Source organism: Sander lucioperca, chromosome 24 (assembly GCF_008315115.2).
Source record: "Sander lucioperca isolate FBNREF2018 chromosome 24, SLUC_FBN_1.2, whole genome shotgun sequence".
NCBI lineage: Eukaryota > Metazoa > Chordata > Actinopteri > Perciformes > Percidae > Sander > Sander lucioperca.
This window is the reverse complement of record NC_050196.1, coordinates 10772324-10788864: the sequence shown is the minus strand read 5'-3', so window position 1 is coordinate 10788864 and position 16541 is coordinate 10772324. Positions and strand designations below refer to the sequence as shown.

The following is a 16541-nucleotide window of genomic DNA, read 5'->3' as shown; positions in this document are numbered from 1 at the left end:
ATGCTACACATGCTTGCAGTCTGTGCCAGATGTACTGTACATTCTGTGTTCCTATGACATACAATTGGAATGTGAGTGCATGTTGAGATCTTCCATGGATACACAAACACACTCAGCAACTGAATCCCCTATTAGGAATAAAAAATAATGACCGACAAGCTCCTGATTGCATATTGATCTTTTCAAAACACTCATGAAACATTATGACTGCAGTCAATCCTTGTGACTTATTCTAGCACATTTCCTCAGCCCATGCTAAAAAAGACATAACTATGGTCTCAATTACTGCTATGACTTGTGAATAACGGTTTCCCAACCAAATTGAGAATTGAATAGATAGTAACTTAGATGAGTCAGAGAATGCTTGATGACAATCCAAATGAGTTACTGACACTTGCTTACAAGAACTGCCTGCATTTCTTTAATGGATTTTTCCCATTTATGTGTAATAAAGTTTAAACCAGTAGATATGAGGAGATATGATGTGATAAATGGACCAGAGGCCTCATCAATATTGAAAATACATGAATACCATAGATTACCATGGATAACAACCATTTGATTTTTCTCCTTGGAAATGCCTAGTTCTTTGACATAAGCGCTGACACACACACACGCACGCACGCACGCACGCACGCACACACGCACACACACACGCACACACACACACACACACATACTCTCTTGCCTTCTCTTTATTAAAATGAGAAACTTGAAACTTCTAAACATCCACTAAAGTTGTGCCTTTATGTTTTGTTACAAAAACTTTATGTTTCTAGAAACTAGTTTATTTTTTTAAGTAGCCTGTTTAGAGACCCTCTACAGTCTGACAGGCTGTCTGGGGCTGCAAGCCATTCACACCTTGGAGGAGTGTTGAAAACGGCGTGTGTGAATAAGTGGTAAAAATCCCTGCTCCAACCAGCAGGGGCAGTGCCGAGTATGGCTTTAACACTCACAAACATAAATGTCCCCACTTGGCTAAAATTTAAAAAAAATCACCAGATGGTTTTAGACATCATTTTATCATGATTTAAAGCATTTCCAACAGGGGACTTGAAAAATGTCCCCTGTTGGCGAGACGTCCCCTGTTGGTGGATGTGTAACGATGCCGAAGTCCACAGTTGGATAGGTTGGTAAGAGCACACACACACACACACACACACACACACACACACACACACCAGGTCTATGTAGAAAGAAGTTCAATAGTCATGCTGTAGCCAATTACGGTTGTCTGTGGTGTGCTTGTATGCTTATTTTCATGAATCCTAACAGTGACATCTGCTGGATATTTAGAGGATTGATTTCACTATGCTACTAAACAGCATGCAGAGAGAAGCTTTTCATGGCCAGCCCATAGGGCCAGCCACAAATATACATGCAGAGTTTGTCAGAAACAAACAAGTCAAACATTTATTTAATTTTATGTTTAGCTTAAAATAAGTTGTGTAATCTTATTTTACCACCATAGAAATATATGTCCCATTAGCCTATGTCATTAACATATGGATGGCATGGGTGTGGTGTATATTAGCCAGGAGTTGAAGTAAGAAAATTACATTTACTGCAACCAAGTCGTTTTTTGGTGTACTTGTCCTTTATTGAGTATGTTTTTTTTTTAATTGACTTTGACTTAAGTAGCCTACTTTTTATCACAAGTATTGTACTTTCTTACATTTCAGACAGAGTAAAAACAAAAGGCCTGCTGTCAGAAAGGATCAAAAGAATCCAAAAGAGTCCAATCAGCAGAGAGGAAGCTGCAGGTGTGTCTGCAGCCGCAAGTGGGCGGAGCTCCACAGAGGTGACAGGTGAAGTTGTGTACCCTAATTAATCACTGATTTGATGCACAACCCCCAGCACAGTCACGTCATGTCACAACAGGTGTAATAATATGGGTCTGGCTAACATGCTGAATGCTTTAATGCTCATGAAGGAGCCTCCAGTAGTGATGTATGAGTTCACTGAGGAACTTTTACCTTCAGTAAGGAGTGTGAGGACTTTCTGCTGTTCTCTGTCACAGACTATTGTCACATTGTTGTGACTGCGTTGTCTCATTCTTCTCATTCTCATTCAGCTCAAAATGTTTGAAAACGTTCAGGAGCGCAGTGGGACAGAGAGGCCGAGTGGACTGCTTCCAGTGGCACAGAGAGGTCTGGAGCTGGTTCTAACTTATGGATTGAGACTGGATGAGAAGTTGAGCAAAATGTGGAGGACTTTGTGGTGCCAGATTGACCTTCAGACTGGTGAGTACAATAAAGTAATGTATTGTTGTAACTCACTGTACAGATGAAAACATTGGCAACCGCTGTGTTTCCTTTGCACATAGGCTATATGTGTGTTTGTGGGCTGCAGTTGCTGTGGAGTCTATTATACAACACTTCTGTCTGCTTTGCTGATGTTTTATTCTGCTGTTGGTTCTATAACAAGTGTCATGTTTAATTTATGTGGATTAATAATGCTTGTTACACCCGCTGTGGTGTCTATAGCTCTCTTTTTTTTGTTCATCATTTGTATGCACAGGCTGCAAATGTCTGTCTATAGAGACGGAGTTTGTTTATTGTAATGCAGTAACATTTACTCAGAGTATATTTTAACTGACCTACTTTTTACTTTTATCATAGTATATTTAGTATAGTGCTTTTACTTTGACTTGAGTAGGATATTCTAGTACTCTTTACATTCCTGATCATGGTTGATCAGAATTTGCTCAAATGTGGTTTGAAAGCGACATGCAGCATTTTCATCCAACACGGATGCAATAGTTAGTTTATTTTGTCTTTGTTGTTCCTGTGCTTCTGTACCAAAAATCTGTCCCATTTTCCAGATCTACTCCTAAGGGAGTTACTGTTATTGCTCCTCTGCTCGTGTAGCCATTGCCTATGTGCTTGTAATGCCACATTGTCATGCAGTAGCTACAGATACATGCCCAAGTTTGTTTACTACATATATGCTGTACATCAGAACTGCAAGGCCTAGAGAATACATACATAGCTCCCCCAGGAGCACAGAGACAGCGTATTTTGGAGTCTCTCTGTCTGTCTGTGCTGCCGCTTGGCTGTAAAAATCCCCTGGGGAAGGCAGACTCTCCAGACTGCCCATACAAGTGTGGTTGCAGTGGAAGCTGCACAAACATCAATGTACAAAACTGGGACAGTGTTTGCCTAAAGGAGAGTGAAGTGGTCTTGTGAAGGAAGGTCAGTGGTTCAAATTTCAAGACCCATGGGGAAAAATTGAACCAGTAACAGTTTCTGCTTCTTGCTAAAGTATATTTAAGGTGCCCTTGAGGCAAAAAGAAAGGTCTGAGCTCTTCAAGCTGCTGGACCTTCACAGTTCTCAAATGTGGTACATCCCTGTGAACCAAGGTTGTGTAGGGAAAGCAACACACAAGCTCAGCAAATCCTTCCCTTGACAAAGGCTAATATAATAATAGTTGGTCCTCAACCTTTGCGGTACATTTCAGTCGAACAGCAAAATCCCAAGACACATTAAGTTACTGTATCGATTGTTTTAAATGTCACACAAATCCTTGCATGCGAATTGCAAACACAAGAGGGTCAGTAAGCACTTTTAACTGCTGAACTTGGTTCACATTGGATTGAGTTGGTGGAAAAGGGTAGAATTTAGGGCCTGGATCTTTTATTTTTTGTTGTTTGACAATCTGAATGCATACCTCCCTTGCCGTCGGCCAACAAGGAATTAATTATTTCATGTCATGTAGACAAGTAGACACGTCTCTTAAGAACAGATCCGTGGCACATGATATACTGTACTGTATACGGAAAGTAGTCTCAGAGGCAAGTCTTTAGAAGATAATTGCCCTCTATGGACACCCACATATCAAGAAATGACACAATTCATGCTTGGCTTACTCCTTCTTAGAGAAGCACAGATGGCCTAATATTGTGACTCATGATTATTATTTTATGCAATGAATATACAGTAATTGTGTCATGGATGTAACACTGAAACTACTTGTGATGACTCATTCTACTAATCATAGTCAGTCAGGAACCCAGATTTCTTAGCTTTGCTTTCACCATGTTGTGTTTGTTTGTCGGTTTGGATTCCTATGCACAATTTAACATTGTTTAAGCAGAAATTTAGATGTGTGTTATTCATAAGCATATATGCCAATGGTAAATGCTTTTTGTATATCTTATACAGCAGCAGTTATAGAGAGCAGCACTAATGGCTAGCCGTCTGTCCGTAGTATCTTTACCACAGGTTGAATTACAGAAAACGCCTCCATTATTTGATGGTGACCTGTAAATTGTCTTTGGGTCCTTTTTATTGTTTGCTCAGTGGAGCGCTGGGTAAACTCTTTTTGCCCACTCGCATCACTGAACCGTGTGAACAAGACACACACAAAGCTTCAGCTAATGCTAGGTGTTTAGCGACAAACCCCCCACTGATGCCTGACGTCTAGGAACAATTGCTCCTGGAAAAATCAGGAAGAGCCCCCGATTGTCCACTGGAAGTTCACATGATAAACTCGACAACCTCCTCTTCCACAGGAAATTCACAAACTCGAGGGAACATGTTGAGGTCATAACTTGGAGTGACATAAGCATCTGCATTTACCCTGTGGAAGAAAAAATACAGATGCTGTTGAATGCTTTGATGCCTTGTGCAGTATCTGTTCCTATAGCAGTTTAAAAAGTCTAACAATGTGGTTATACAAAGGATAATTACATTATCCCCCTGCCCCTTATTGTATAGTCATGACAATTAGACCCCACTTGGCTAGATAAATCTAACTAATCTAGCCACTGCAGATCCAATGTTAACACCTAGGGAAAGTGGTGGTGTGACTAGAAAAGTGGTTTCCAATCTAGGGTTTCACATAAGTAGTCATGTCGTCCATTGTCAATATAAAAATATTCATTATAGCAGCTTTAAATGTCAGATGATTAACAGTGTCTGACTTGAATTTGGCTTTTTACCTTGGCAGAAAATGGAGAAGGACATACTCATGCAAATAGCAATGAGTGCAGTGTCTTCCTGAAGGGCACTAGTAACTATACACAGACCAAAATGCCAGAGTCTAAACTTATTGGATTTAAGGCTGCTTGAATTTCCTCAAAATGTGATCTTTGTTTGTACATCCCCCCAGAAAGAGAACCAGAAATAGCTCCTGGCATTTCACCCCGTGATGTTTTTATGAGATCGGCTCTTGACATTCTCACATTCCCTGTTTTGCCTCATAAAGAACTGCACACTTTAATGTGAAAGGAACAACATTTATTTTTGACCTTCTCATAGACTTATCTCACACGACAGTGATGCAAGCACTCATACTGTATCCTGTTTGCCATAAAAATGTCCACAGAGATGGAACAAATAACACCATCGTCAAAGTTCAAATGGAAACATTAAATTAAGCACTACATATCCATATCAGATACAATGAAAACATACAGTTCAATTAATTGCCAAGGAAACAGAACTAAAGAATAGATTATCTGTCGCCATACTTAACTGTACCAGGTTTTGAAACAAAGCAACATTAAGAATACAACCAAATCTTTGTATTTACACTGAGGAGTGCCTCTTTCACTGTTAAACATTACTACATAAAACAATATTGAATTATAGGAAATGGACCTTTTTGAGTAACAATGTATAATCAAAGGTTTTGTCCCTTTTTTTTTTTTTTTAAATGGCAAGCCAATGAGTGAATAGAGTTATGTGCACCCTACTGACATCGTCAATGTGCAATAAGTCTGAGGACAGCCCACTGTGCATGGCTCTCAATAAAGTGAAGGGTGGTGTAATTTAACCTTTTTGAACAACATGATGCATGTAGATTTGAAGAAATAAGACCTCAGTGTAAACATGACATGTACAATTGAATATTTTGAAAATGGGAAGACAAAAGCAAATTTTTGTTAAAAGCAAATGAATGGTTCTGGAGTATTGGCACACCAGCACAATCAAGTCTCACTGAACAGCCATATGTTGTTGTATAGAAAAGCGAGGGGAATTAAATCACACCCAAATGTGCATTTTACCACTTGGCTCCAATAATAACCTGGGGCTATTTGGATAATAATGTATCACATGACATCCTAATGGCAGGACAGGTCTGGCAGCCACAAAAAGCAAATGAACACATTTTAACACAAGTCAAACAACACTTTCCCAATATGAGTGTATGTTAAGTGCACCAAAATTAATTATAGGCTACAAAAGCATGAATAAAATACGAACAATGTGCAAAAACAAAGTCTACATTTAAGAAAATCCTGCATTTAATATTGGCATAATTCTATTTCCTCTCTGTCACTTTTAAAAATAACTAAGCATTTATTAACTTATGTAAAGACATCTGAACAGACATCAATGGCTACTTTGGTACTTTTTAATGAACAAGGAAAAGATAAGGGGAGGTATGCCATGAATTTACAAAATATACATCTTATTCGGCTCTATCCAGCAACCATGATTGATTAGAGTTGGGGGTGGTGTGTGTGTGTGTACTTGCATGTTTTTGTGTGTGTATGAAGTGTTAGTGTGTGTACTTTCAGGGAAGTGCTGTATCTGATAAGGTGGTTTTAAAAAAAACCTGAAAATTTAGAAATTGATTTGTGGCTTGTTTCCTAGTTGCCATGGTACAAATGCACCCATCATGGCCCAAAGTGCCTTACAGAAGGAATTTCTGGCTCAACTATATCCATTTGTCCTGGTTTCTTCTGGATTGACTCAAGCTTACTGTCATGCATCTCAAAATGGTTTTCACTAGGAGTCATGAAGATGGCATGAACCAGTGCCATAATTTGCTATAAGAAATCATAGTAAACAACCGAGAATCACTTTTGAGAAGCTGGATGAGATAACACTCCAGGCATCTCTTCTTTTTTTCTTTGCATATTAAAGCTGCACTAGGTAATTTTGCACTAATGGTAATGTTTCATTTATTTGGATTTAGAAAGTGATGTCATTGGGTTACTCACATGCTCTTTTTTTTTTACCATTGAAAAGGATGGGGAAACTCTTTTGTTCTCTATCCAAATAGGATCGTTTTCACAAAGCTTACCCAGTGCAGCTTTAAGATAATTAAGACCAGTTCATGCTGATGTATTCTCATCTGTCTGTAGTTTTCAGTTGTCAGGCTCCAGTCCCTCTAGATGGTCAGGGATGGGTAGACCGGTGAGAATCGTCAGACACTTATTCCACACGTTGAACACGGGACACACGGGCTGGGCGAAGGACACGTGGAATGTGTGCAGGTGTTGCGAGCCCACGGCGTCGTAGAAGGTCACGTAACCGGCGTCGTAGTCTAACAGGACTCCGACGCGTCGCAGATGGGGCGAGGGCTCGATGGCCAGCTCTTTGCTGTTGTGGCGAACCACCCAGGAGTTGTTGCAGCGGCAGAGCACCCAGGAGGCCGAGTTCTTGCCGATCCACTCGTGCTTGGGGGCTGATTTGTAGGCTATGCCCACAGCGTACCTGAGGAGGAGGAGGGGAAGCTTCTGTTATCCTTTGAACCTTTACTCAAACGGACTCTTTCTGACTAGAAATGTGTGGGTCAATAAAACTCACCATGTGCTCCCCCCAATTAAAGCCTCCCAGTAGTGACGGCCACTGTCGATGTAGACATTCCCCACCACGCCATAGCTGTTCTGGCTGCAGAAACGCTCCTGGCTGTGGCCTTTCTTGGACGTGGTTTCGTCCCGCTCCACTGTCAGGTTGTCGTGGGACACCTTGAGCTTCTTGTGGGCAGATTTCGGATCCAGCTTGAACGGCTGGCCTAATAGAGGAGGAGGAGGGAATGAAAAGAAATTGATTTTGAAAAGTATTAAGATCTATAACGGGTAACATACTTTACAGAACATTAATTTTCAGTTAATTGATTCTCATATTTGCCGAAGGCAAAAAAAAAAAAAAGTCAAGCAGTAAAAATAATAAAAACCAATAAGCTATTTTATGTGCTTGAATATGAATTTTCAGTAAAAATCAATCCTATATGTAGTGTTCGTTTTCAGTCGTCTTGTGCTTACTGTTGGTCTTCAGAGTCCCCGGTTCACTGCTCCTGCTTCCCGCTTGGTTAATGGCCTTGACAACAAAAATATACTTGGTGCCGCTCTGCAGACCGTGCACCGTGTAGTGGTTCTGCTTGATGTTGGGTACAATCATCCAGCTCTCTAATGAGTTACACAGACCTGGGAGGAGAGGGGAAAGAAGGCAGTGATAAGGAGAAAGAGGCAGAGATGAGAGGGAGGGGTGACAGTGTGCAATTCAATTAGAAATGATATTCAAGTTTTCTGTTTAATTTAAGGCATTATTTAAAAGACGAAGAAGAAATCTGTGGAAAACCCATCAAATTACAACTTTCAGCAGACACTTTCAGCTGCAGACACTGTCAGAAAAACATCCAAACTGTGTGTGTGTGTGTGTGTGTGTGTGTGTGTGTGTGTGTGATGACTGGGTTCTCCTGAGGAGGTACCACACTGCTGCTTTTTGTTGGCCACCCAGAAGTGAAAATACTCTTTTATAATGCACGCCCTCAGTTCTCCTTTTAATGTTACAATGTTGCATAAAGGCGTCTTCACCACTTTCTCCTAAAGACATCCAAAATTGACAAAAGAATGCTTTTTGTTTGCAGAAGCAGTTTCTCCATCTATTCTGGGAAGCCTGAGCATTATCTGTATGATTTATGGCAATGCTTTTATGGGGAGTAAAGCCTATAAGGAATAACATGAATGTTCGACAACCTTTTTATATCCGCCTGAACACTTTAAACATGCATGCATCCTTTTTGTGTGTAGTTGCACAATTTGAATCCTGTGCGAGAAAGGTGGACTCTACAAATAACGATAAAACCACTTTATACAGAGGCAATTACTTTAATGCATTAAACATAAAGGCCCTAAATAGTATGAAAATCTTAAGAATTGAACCAAAATGATTAGAGCATCAAGCTGTGTAAGTAAAGTTTATTGTTAAAACCAAATCATTAAAGTAACTTATTATTATTATTATTCATACACTAATTTAAGTTGTAAAGTAAATACATTTAATCGAACACATAGACAGATTAACTCTCTTTCTTTGTCCTATCATTTTAACACACATTTCCCACAGGGAATCTAATTTAGAGGGTTGTAGTGAACAATTATGCATAGGAGTTAAGCATGTTGTTTTTGTGGGGTTTTTTTATATTAAATTATCAAAATAAGGCTTTTACTTCTTGCATTGTGATTCATCTGACGTACTCAGCAGGGAATTTTCTGGCACGTAACTTGGATGCCAACGGTAACACCTGACATTATTGGATGTGAAAACAGAAGTCTTGGTAAACAGAAGTGGACAGGGACGTGAAAGCAAGAGGGAAATAAATGTCACGTTAGCTTAATGGCTGTCAGTTCTAAACATGCTTTAAAGTGTAAAGTAATAAGGAGGTAATGACAAAAGGTGTAACCTCGGGAATATGGGAGGGAAGAAAGAAGGAATCTTTCTCTGCATACTCCGTCAGTGCTACTTAAACATATTCCATGCACAGACATCAGAACTCTGTACATCCACTGAAGTCTTTTACTGAGAGCTCTACACCCAATGTGAATTCTCTGCTGCACTATTGTCAAATCGCATTCTCCTTTCATCTGTCACAAGCTACAGTCACTTGATGTGTGACAACATCTGAGGGTTATGGTAGCATAAAAGCTAGAGGCTTCACTTCCACCGCTATGTCATCTTTTTCGAAAACACTTGGGCTCCCGACTGCCTTAGAGGACCTAGTGGCCACCAGTAGAGCAGCATGATGTTTTTTTTGTTTTTTTTTATTGATTCTGTCAACTTTTCAATAGGGTTGCTATTTTCTATTTTTCATGGTCGAAGTCTGCTATTTCAGAGCCTTCTCCGGTAACCTAAATGGCCTTTTTATTATTACTTCGTGTTGCCCATTTTCCATCTGGGAAGGGGTTGTTATTCTCTCTGTAGCGACTGCCATATCCATCCAGTCTGTGTCATTTTCAGTTTGCAGGAAACTTGCAGTAGTGCTTTGTAGTGGCAGTGTACATGTTTTTATGTTTCATAGTTGTTATTTTTCATTACTACTTGTCAATTGCATGCATGCTAGAGGCAATCTTTATAGTCATTTTCTGTCACTTGTTTTCTGGCCGTGGCACAGGAACGCTTTTAATTGCACCTACAAAACACCCTTTTTTTTTTTTTTTTTTTTAAAACGCCAAATCAGCAAACCGAAATTTGAATAGTTGATAAAAACGATGCATAATGCAAAAACCCCAAACTACATGAATTTCCAGTGTTTGGTGTTTTAAACTCCTAACGTCGTCTTCCAGGCAGCGCTGCCTGGAACGCACTAGGATTAGGCAATGGTTAGAGTTAGGTGCCTTGAAGTCGACAGTCGCAGCGCTGCCTTGAAGTTGACGTTGGGGGCTTAAAACACCATCGAGCTGAATTTCCACACATACTTACTGGCAATGTTAGACTGTCCAGTGAAGATAGCATACTGTAGCTCATAGGAAACCACTGTGAACTCATCATCAGACGTCCAGTGAACAGAGATGGTGTCGTAAGAAGCTGTGCACAACTCTTCCCTTATGGACGGAGCACTCGGCGCTGCAGAGGGTGAAAAAAGGAATGTCATCCAACAAGATATAATACTGATAATTCCAAGTGAATATAGTTGCAAATTACATTATTTCAAAAACAAAAGTTATTATAGCAAACTGTAGCCCCAATTAACCTCGTACGTGTTCATTTTGGTTTAAGTCATAGTGTAAAGGCTTCATTACGCACAGGATTGAAGATGTTCTTTCCACTAGAGTGGTGGGTTGAGCATTAAAAGCAATGCGAAAGAGAAATAATAAAATATTCAGACAAATCAGCTCACGTTAACGCAGCAGAGTGAGTAAATATCACAATGCTTTTTTTAGCAGTAACAAATGTGAGTTGTTATATAACCAGAGACGCCAGATTGGCTTTCTTACACTCATGTCTCTATTGTCTTATAGTTCTGTAGTGAAATAAATCAAACATAATTATTATTTTTTTTCATCCAACCATGAAGCCTTTAGTAGAAAGATAATTGACTGAGGTAAGAAACAAAGATATAAAGGCACAGCTTAAATTGATTGTAAAGCCACTTCATATCTCTTTCTGTCTCCGTCTCTGTCACTCTCTCCCTCTCCCGCGCCTTCTGCCATGAGTGGCTGCACATAGTGGAGTGATTCAGACTGATTCACTTAGTGAAAAGGCCCTCCAGCGAAGCCCTCATGCATTGCAGAGAAATAAAAGGAGCCAGCCATTTTCACAGACCTTCAAATCCACTACACATGATGCCTTGTTTTCGTCCCCAGCGAGCTCATAATTCATACGGTGACATTTTGACGGGTCCTTCCAAATGGGACATCGGAAATTAATGTTGAAAATTAATTTTGGAGTTAATAGGCTGGGGCCTGCTCCTTCAAACGCAGAAGACAGCAGAGACTTCAAAAGAATTAAAGAAAATAACAAAAGCAGATTTTAAAACTGGAATAGAATTATAATTAAAGGCAATATTTGGTTTCATGTGTGCCAGTGAGGAACTGAATTAAAGGGCTAGACTGGTTTTTGATTTTAACCTCGAAGAAAGTAAACATCAAACGTTTACGGTGCACATGAATTGAAATGCCCACTGATTTGTTTTGTTTTTTTTACTTCAAATTAGTCCTCTGAATTTAAAACAAGGGGCTGAAATCAATAATTAATCAATAATAAAGGGAAAAACTTTGACTTTTACCAGTAAGGTAATCCAGATTCTCCAGCAACTTCTTCTCTCTGGTGAAGTCCAGGGCAACAGTGTCGAAGGTGTCCGATAGGTGTATCTCAGGGATCAGCACTTGGGTTGATGCAGTTGCCATGGAAACCCTAGATCATTTCCAATCAAAAGTGGACAGGTTTTCATACTTCCTATCTGCAAAGTGTTTACAGTAGAACTGAGGAACAGCTATCATGATATGCTATTCCAAGATGTATAAATAATGTATTTTAGCATGCTTATCTGAAGTAACACAGATATAATGTATATACAACAGTTAACAGTTGTTAAATTTAAAAATACTGAATCTGAATGAAATCAGCCCCCTAATTAGTGACACTGCAGATGAGATTCTGATTGAAACACTACTTCTGTTTAAAGGACTAACGGATAATAATTGCTTTTTATATCACTCACTCCTGAGGATGCACATATTAGACACTGGTTCTGAATTAACAAATCAATTAGTCAGAAAGCTTGAGCATGGAGCAGAATGAGATTCAGCTAAATTAAAGATAGATTTCCCTCTCTACTTGTTTTTGTTGTTAGGGATATTTTTTATATATGATATTTTATATTTTTATTTTAAGCACACAAAGTTATAAAAGAAAAATTTCAACATCTGTGTGCACTCTTTGCCCTTTCCCTAAAGCTAGACTTTGGTTTGCTAAGCTGTGTGGCCAGTGTGTGGGCACTCTGACCTCTCGTTGATGCATTTGGCAGTCTGCAGGAAGCGAGCGTGATCGGTTTCCTTCAGTGTCTGATCGGCCTGCGTGATGAGGGCGGAGGACCTCTCGATGCACTGCTTGCAGTTGGAGATCTGTTGGGCAAGCTTTCGAATCCTTTGTGCCTGGAAAGGACGGCAAATGCAAAGAGAAGTCTGAGAACAATGTCTTTTTAGGCTGGATCAAAGAATCAAAACCAAGAATGCTTGAAAATGCCCTCAACCAGGTTAAGGTGTTGCAGATCATTAGGGATGAGAACATAAAATATGGGGTTTTATTGGTACAAGGAGATGGATGTTAATAATTTGAAGTCAATTATACACAAAAAGGTCAGAGTATTTCCCATTTTTTGGGATCAATAAAAAATCTATCTATCCAGGGTTGGCACATGCACATAGTCATGTTAACCTAATGGTATGAACATCAAAGACGGTGAATAGCAAAGGCCATGGACGTGTCCATCCTGCTTAAGTTTCACGGACAGGAAGCTGATATGTGCTGGCCTCCCTACTTGTAATGTTTCTTCTATGGGATTTGCTGTAGATAAGAAGCCCTGGTTCTCTTGTAACTGTGACGATAAATGAACCAGACATTTCAAGGTTAACTCTTCCTCTCTGTTGTAGAGCAAATCAAAGAATCAAGGGGTGTGATTGTGCAACGAAGCTTTGTATGAATGGATTGCTATTGAAACAGAAAACCGATCGAATTACATGAGTTAAGCTTCTCTCATGTCCCTGCTAATATTTTCTAGGCGTTTCAATGTTTCTTTTGCACGCAAATCTGGTATTTTATTTCCCCCTGTTTGCCCCTCGGTTTTATTCCTCACCCTACAGTATGAGCGGAGATGTTAAGAGACAGATTGAGGTCAGTGGCTGGATTGAGGTCAAAGGACATTTAATCAGCAGTTTGGCTCGTGAAGAACCCAAAACACTACAACGTCTCAATGGATTTGGATGGAGATTGAGAGATCCTCGTCGTGTTAAAAAAATAAGGGCGACTAACAACAGAAACTTGGTCTCAGAAGAGTCTTTTCTGTTATTGATCATGTTCAAGCACTCCACCAAAAAGCATTTGTAGAAATCTGTTGGCCTAAAAATACATACCTCTATCCATCTGTCTTTACTGATGCAATCCTAAATGCTAAAAGCGCACATTACACGGTGAAAAAAAATCCCCAGTGGGTTCCAAGTCTCATTAGATACAGCTTTAAAAAATCATCCGGGTTTAGAGTACAAGTACGTGTGCCCTCCCATATGCTCTGGGATCTACTATTGGCCAGTTGGAGTGTTTTTTTCCCGTCTGTTAGGAATGTGTTGAAGGGTTTGCATTTTAGGCAGCTGAACAGTTTGCCTCCTGATCTCGATATAAGGTCAAGTGGCTGTAACCAAGTATTGCATTTGACACATAAATGGAGTACGACGGCAGCATTGAGTGTTTTCACTGCATGTGTTAAAACGGTGATGAAAAAAGGGGAGTTGGTGAGTCTGTGCAATCCAAACCTTTTGACAGTGAATGTGTCTGTCGCCTAGATAGTGATTTGTACCACATATTGCACATTATATTGTATACATGCAGGAATAAGGGAGTTGGATTTGTTTTTATTTTCATGCATATGACTGGGGAAAATCAGATCTGCAGAATAGCCCCTTGATGATCAGTATACCTGCTGAAATGGTGATGGTAAAAAATGTAATTTTTAATCAAACTAATTAGCGTTAAGCATTAGTAAAGTACATTATGCTGTTTGTGGTGGAACAAAATGACAAGTGGTTTCATGGGTAACTTTAAAATGGGCTACACATTTCACATTTATTCACTTCTTGCCAGTGAGAGGATATGAAGTGGAAAGAGGGGTATACAAAACAGCAAAATAAAATGAATGGTGTCTGCTATCACACTCCTCGCCCCTGTTGAGTGTTCACCTCACCTTCCCCTCCTTGATCTTGTTGCCAATGATCTGCCTCCTCTGCTGAATAATGTCAATCAGGATATCACACTCCTCCAGGAGCTTGCCCTCCTGACGGGACGCATTCACCTGAGAACCAATTCACACAGAGCATTAGATAAACAAAGGGATTGATGGATGCTGGTCATATAGAGGGGATATAAGTTCAGTGGCTCCGCATCATGTTGGCCTGAGGGACAGGATATCATTTTCATCCATCAGCCGGCCCTTCTGTCTTGAAGCCAACACTTGAGGAAGATGAGGCTTATTCAGCCATTTTGCCTCCTACTGGCTTGAGTGCTGAGTGACAAGTAAAATAAGCAGGAAGCTCTGTGGCGGTTAGAGAGCAATATGCTGAAGAACCAGACTGTCTGACATCACAACCTATTTACTATATATAGTGCCCTAAAAAAGTCCCAAGATAGAATTCAGTGTGTTGCTTAGGCAAAATGACCGTTGTGAGACAAAAAGACAGTGATTGATACAGTATCTGTCAGTAATCTCAAATTTACTGCTCACTATATAGTAAACTGAGTGCCCATTGTATAGGGAATATACACACACTTTTGAAGGTAGAAACTAGCCACCCTACATAAAATAGATAAAGGTCAGTGCTGCCCTAACTTCATATAAAAGCATATTTAGTTTTGTGACAGTGGGTTTAAACATCTGCTTGGCCCAAATCCACTAACTGATGGCAATTAAACTTAGGAAAATCTATTTCATTTAATTGGAAGGTGTTTGGGAAAGTAGTGTTGCTTACATTCAGTGTGTGCCATTAGGGTCTTTAGAAGCAAAATCCAGCTGCATTCTCTGACGTGTTTGATTCACTTGGAATCTTTACAGTCTAAGCAGACTATAACAGTTGTTTTAACTCCAATTATAAGACTGCAGGTCCTGATATAATGTGTGATTTCTCATTGTGGTCATTTCCTAGCGCTGCTTTCAGCACCTTGTAAAGTGTTTTCTTGCCGCGGCAAAGCGATAGCACAGGGAGCAATGAAAGGGAAGTCAGTCAGTCATGAGTGTTGCCAAGCCAAGGAATTGTTCATACACTCTCTCTTACGCATGTTGACAGGTGTTTTAATAATGACATCATGGGGAGTCATTTGCCTTTCCTCCAGAGAGCCAAACAAGGCTGAAAAGAACTTCCTCAATATCCTCAACGTGGCCTCATAAACTGCATTTATGTGCTTTTCTAGGCATGTGTTGCCAACAAAAACAATTTGCCACCTGGATTACATCTCAGTGCTTTAGAGTATCTCTGAGACATGCTAAACTGAATGCCTTCACTCTGCTGTATAGAGCAACGTCGGTGCATCTGCCTTTTCAGCACTGCTAATTGGTTTCTTCGACATCACCGCGACAGCTCTGGGGAAGCTTAAGATGTAAAACTGCTTACTCTGTGAAAAGCTTGTGTATATATATGTTATCTCTTTGTGCTATTTTGTACACCAATTAGCATACTTATACAGATCTAAAAATGAAGTTTCAGGGATAGAAGCTTCTACGAATATAGACAAGAAAGACCCATTAAAGTTAATCTGTTTTTTTAGAAGTCAGCTCTTTTGGTCTCCAGCAGATTTAGCTTCTTTTGCTGTGTTTTTCAAACACCATTGGGTCATAAATAGTTTCCAGCAACTGATAAATGACAATAAAACCAAAATAGGACTAAGTTTTCTTGGCTGATTGACTTTCTCTGACATTTTATGACTGTTAGTCTCAAGAACTCAATGTGAATAAAGATGACGTCCTCTGATGTTGCTCATCTGACTGGAACAACCGCCCACAAGGCTGCATGAACACACAAGTCATCACACACACACACACACACACACACACACACACACACACACACACACACACACACACACACACACACACAGTAGTCGTCACTCCGCTTCCAAATGTAAGCATTCCAGTATTTATTTTAAAATTCAAAGGAAGACATGTGGTAGCGTAAAACATTGTAATAGTCAAGCTGCTGGTAAAGGTTGGCATGGAAAAATTGTGATAAACTGACACACACACACACACACAGACACACAGACACACACGGACACACACACACACACACACAGTTTCTGACCAGAGTACATAATGTGTCATG

The 16541-nt window shown here is 39.9% G+C and overlaps 1 protein-coding gene and 1 long non-coding RNA gene across 5 annotated transcripts in view; one reads left to right on the top strand and one right to left on the bottom strand.

The window, feature by feature from the left end:
* Positions 1-1782: 1782 nt before the first annotated feature.
* Positions 1783-16541, top strand: part of LOC118494450 — a 130154-nt gene continuing 115395 nt past the window's right edge. The window contains exons 1-3 of one of the 2 annotated variants that reach the window (XR_004896583.1): positions 1783-1988; positions 2099-2243; positions 4952-5072. This is a non-coding gene — a long non-coding RNA (uncharacterized LOC118494450). Of the gene's footprint in view, positions 1989-2098; positions 2244-4951; positions 5073-16541 lie in introns of those variants that run through there. The other variant, XR_004896584.1, reaches the window with a different exon arrangement.
* LOC116044553 (E3 ubiquitin-protein ligase Midline-1-like) overlaps positions 5220-16541 on the bottom strand; it is a 58666-nt gene continuing 47344 nt past the window's right edge. For 2 of the 3 annotated variants that reach the window (XM_031291836.2, XM_031291835.2), the window contains exons 4-10: positions 14414-14521; positions 12463-12611; positions 11744-11871; positions 10438-10581; positions 8001-8162; positions 7543-7750; positions 5220-7449 (exon numbers count right to left, since the gene is read on the bottom strand). In XM_031291836.2, coding sequence (XP_031147696.1) covers positions 7101-7449; positions 7543-7750; positions 8001-8162; positions 10438-10581; positions 11744-11871; positions 12463-12611; positions 14414-14521 — 1248 coding nt within the window. In that variant the 3' untranslated portion in view covers positions 5220-7100. Of the gene's footprint in view, positions 7450-7538; positions 7751-8000; positions 8163-10437; positions 10582-11743; positions 11872-12462; positions 12612-14413; positions 14522-16541 lie in introns of those variants that run through there. The other variant, XM_035998503.1, reaches the window with a different exon arrangement.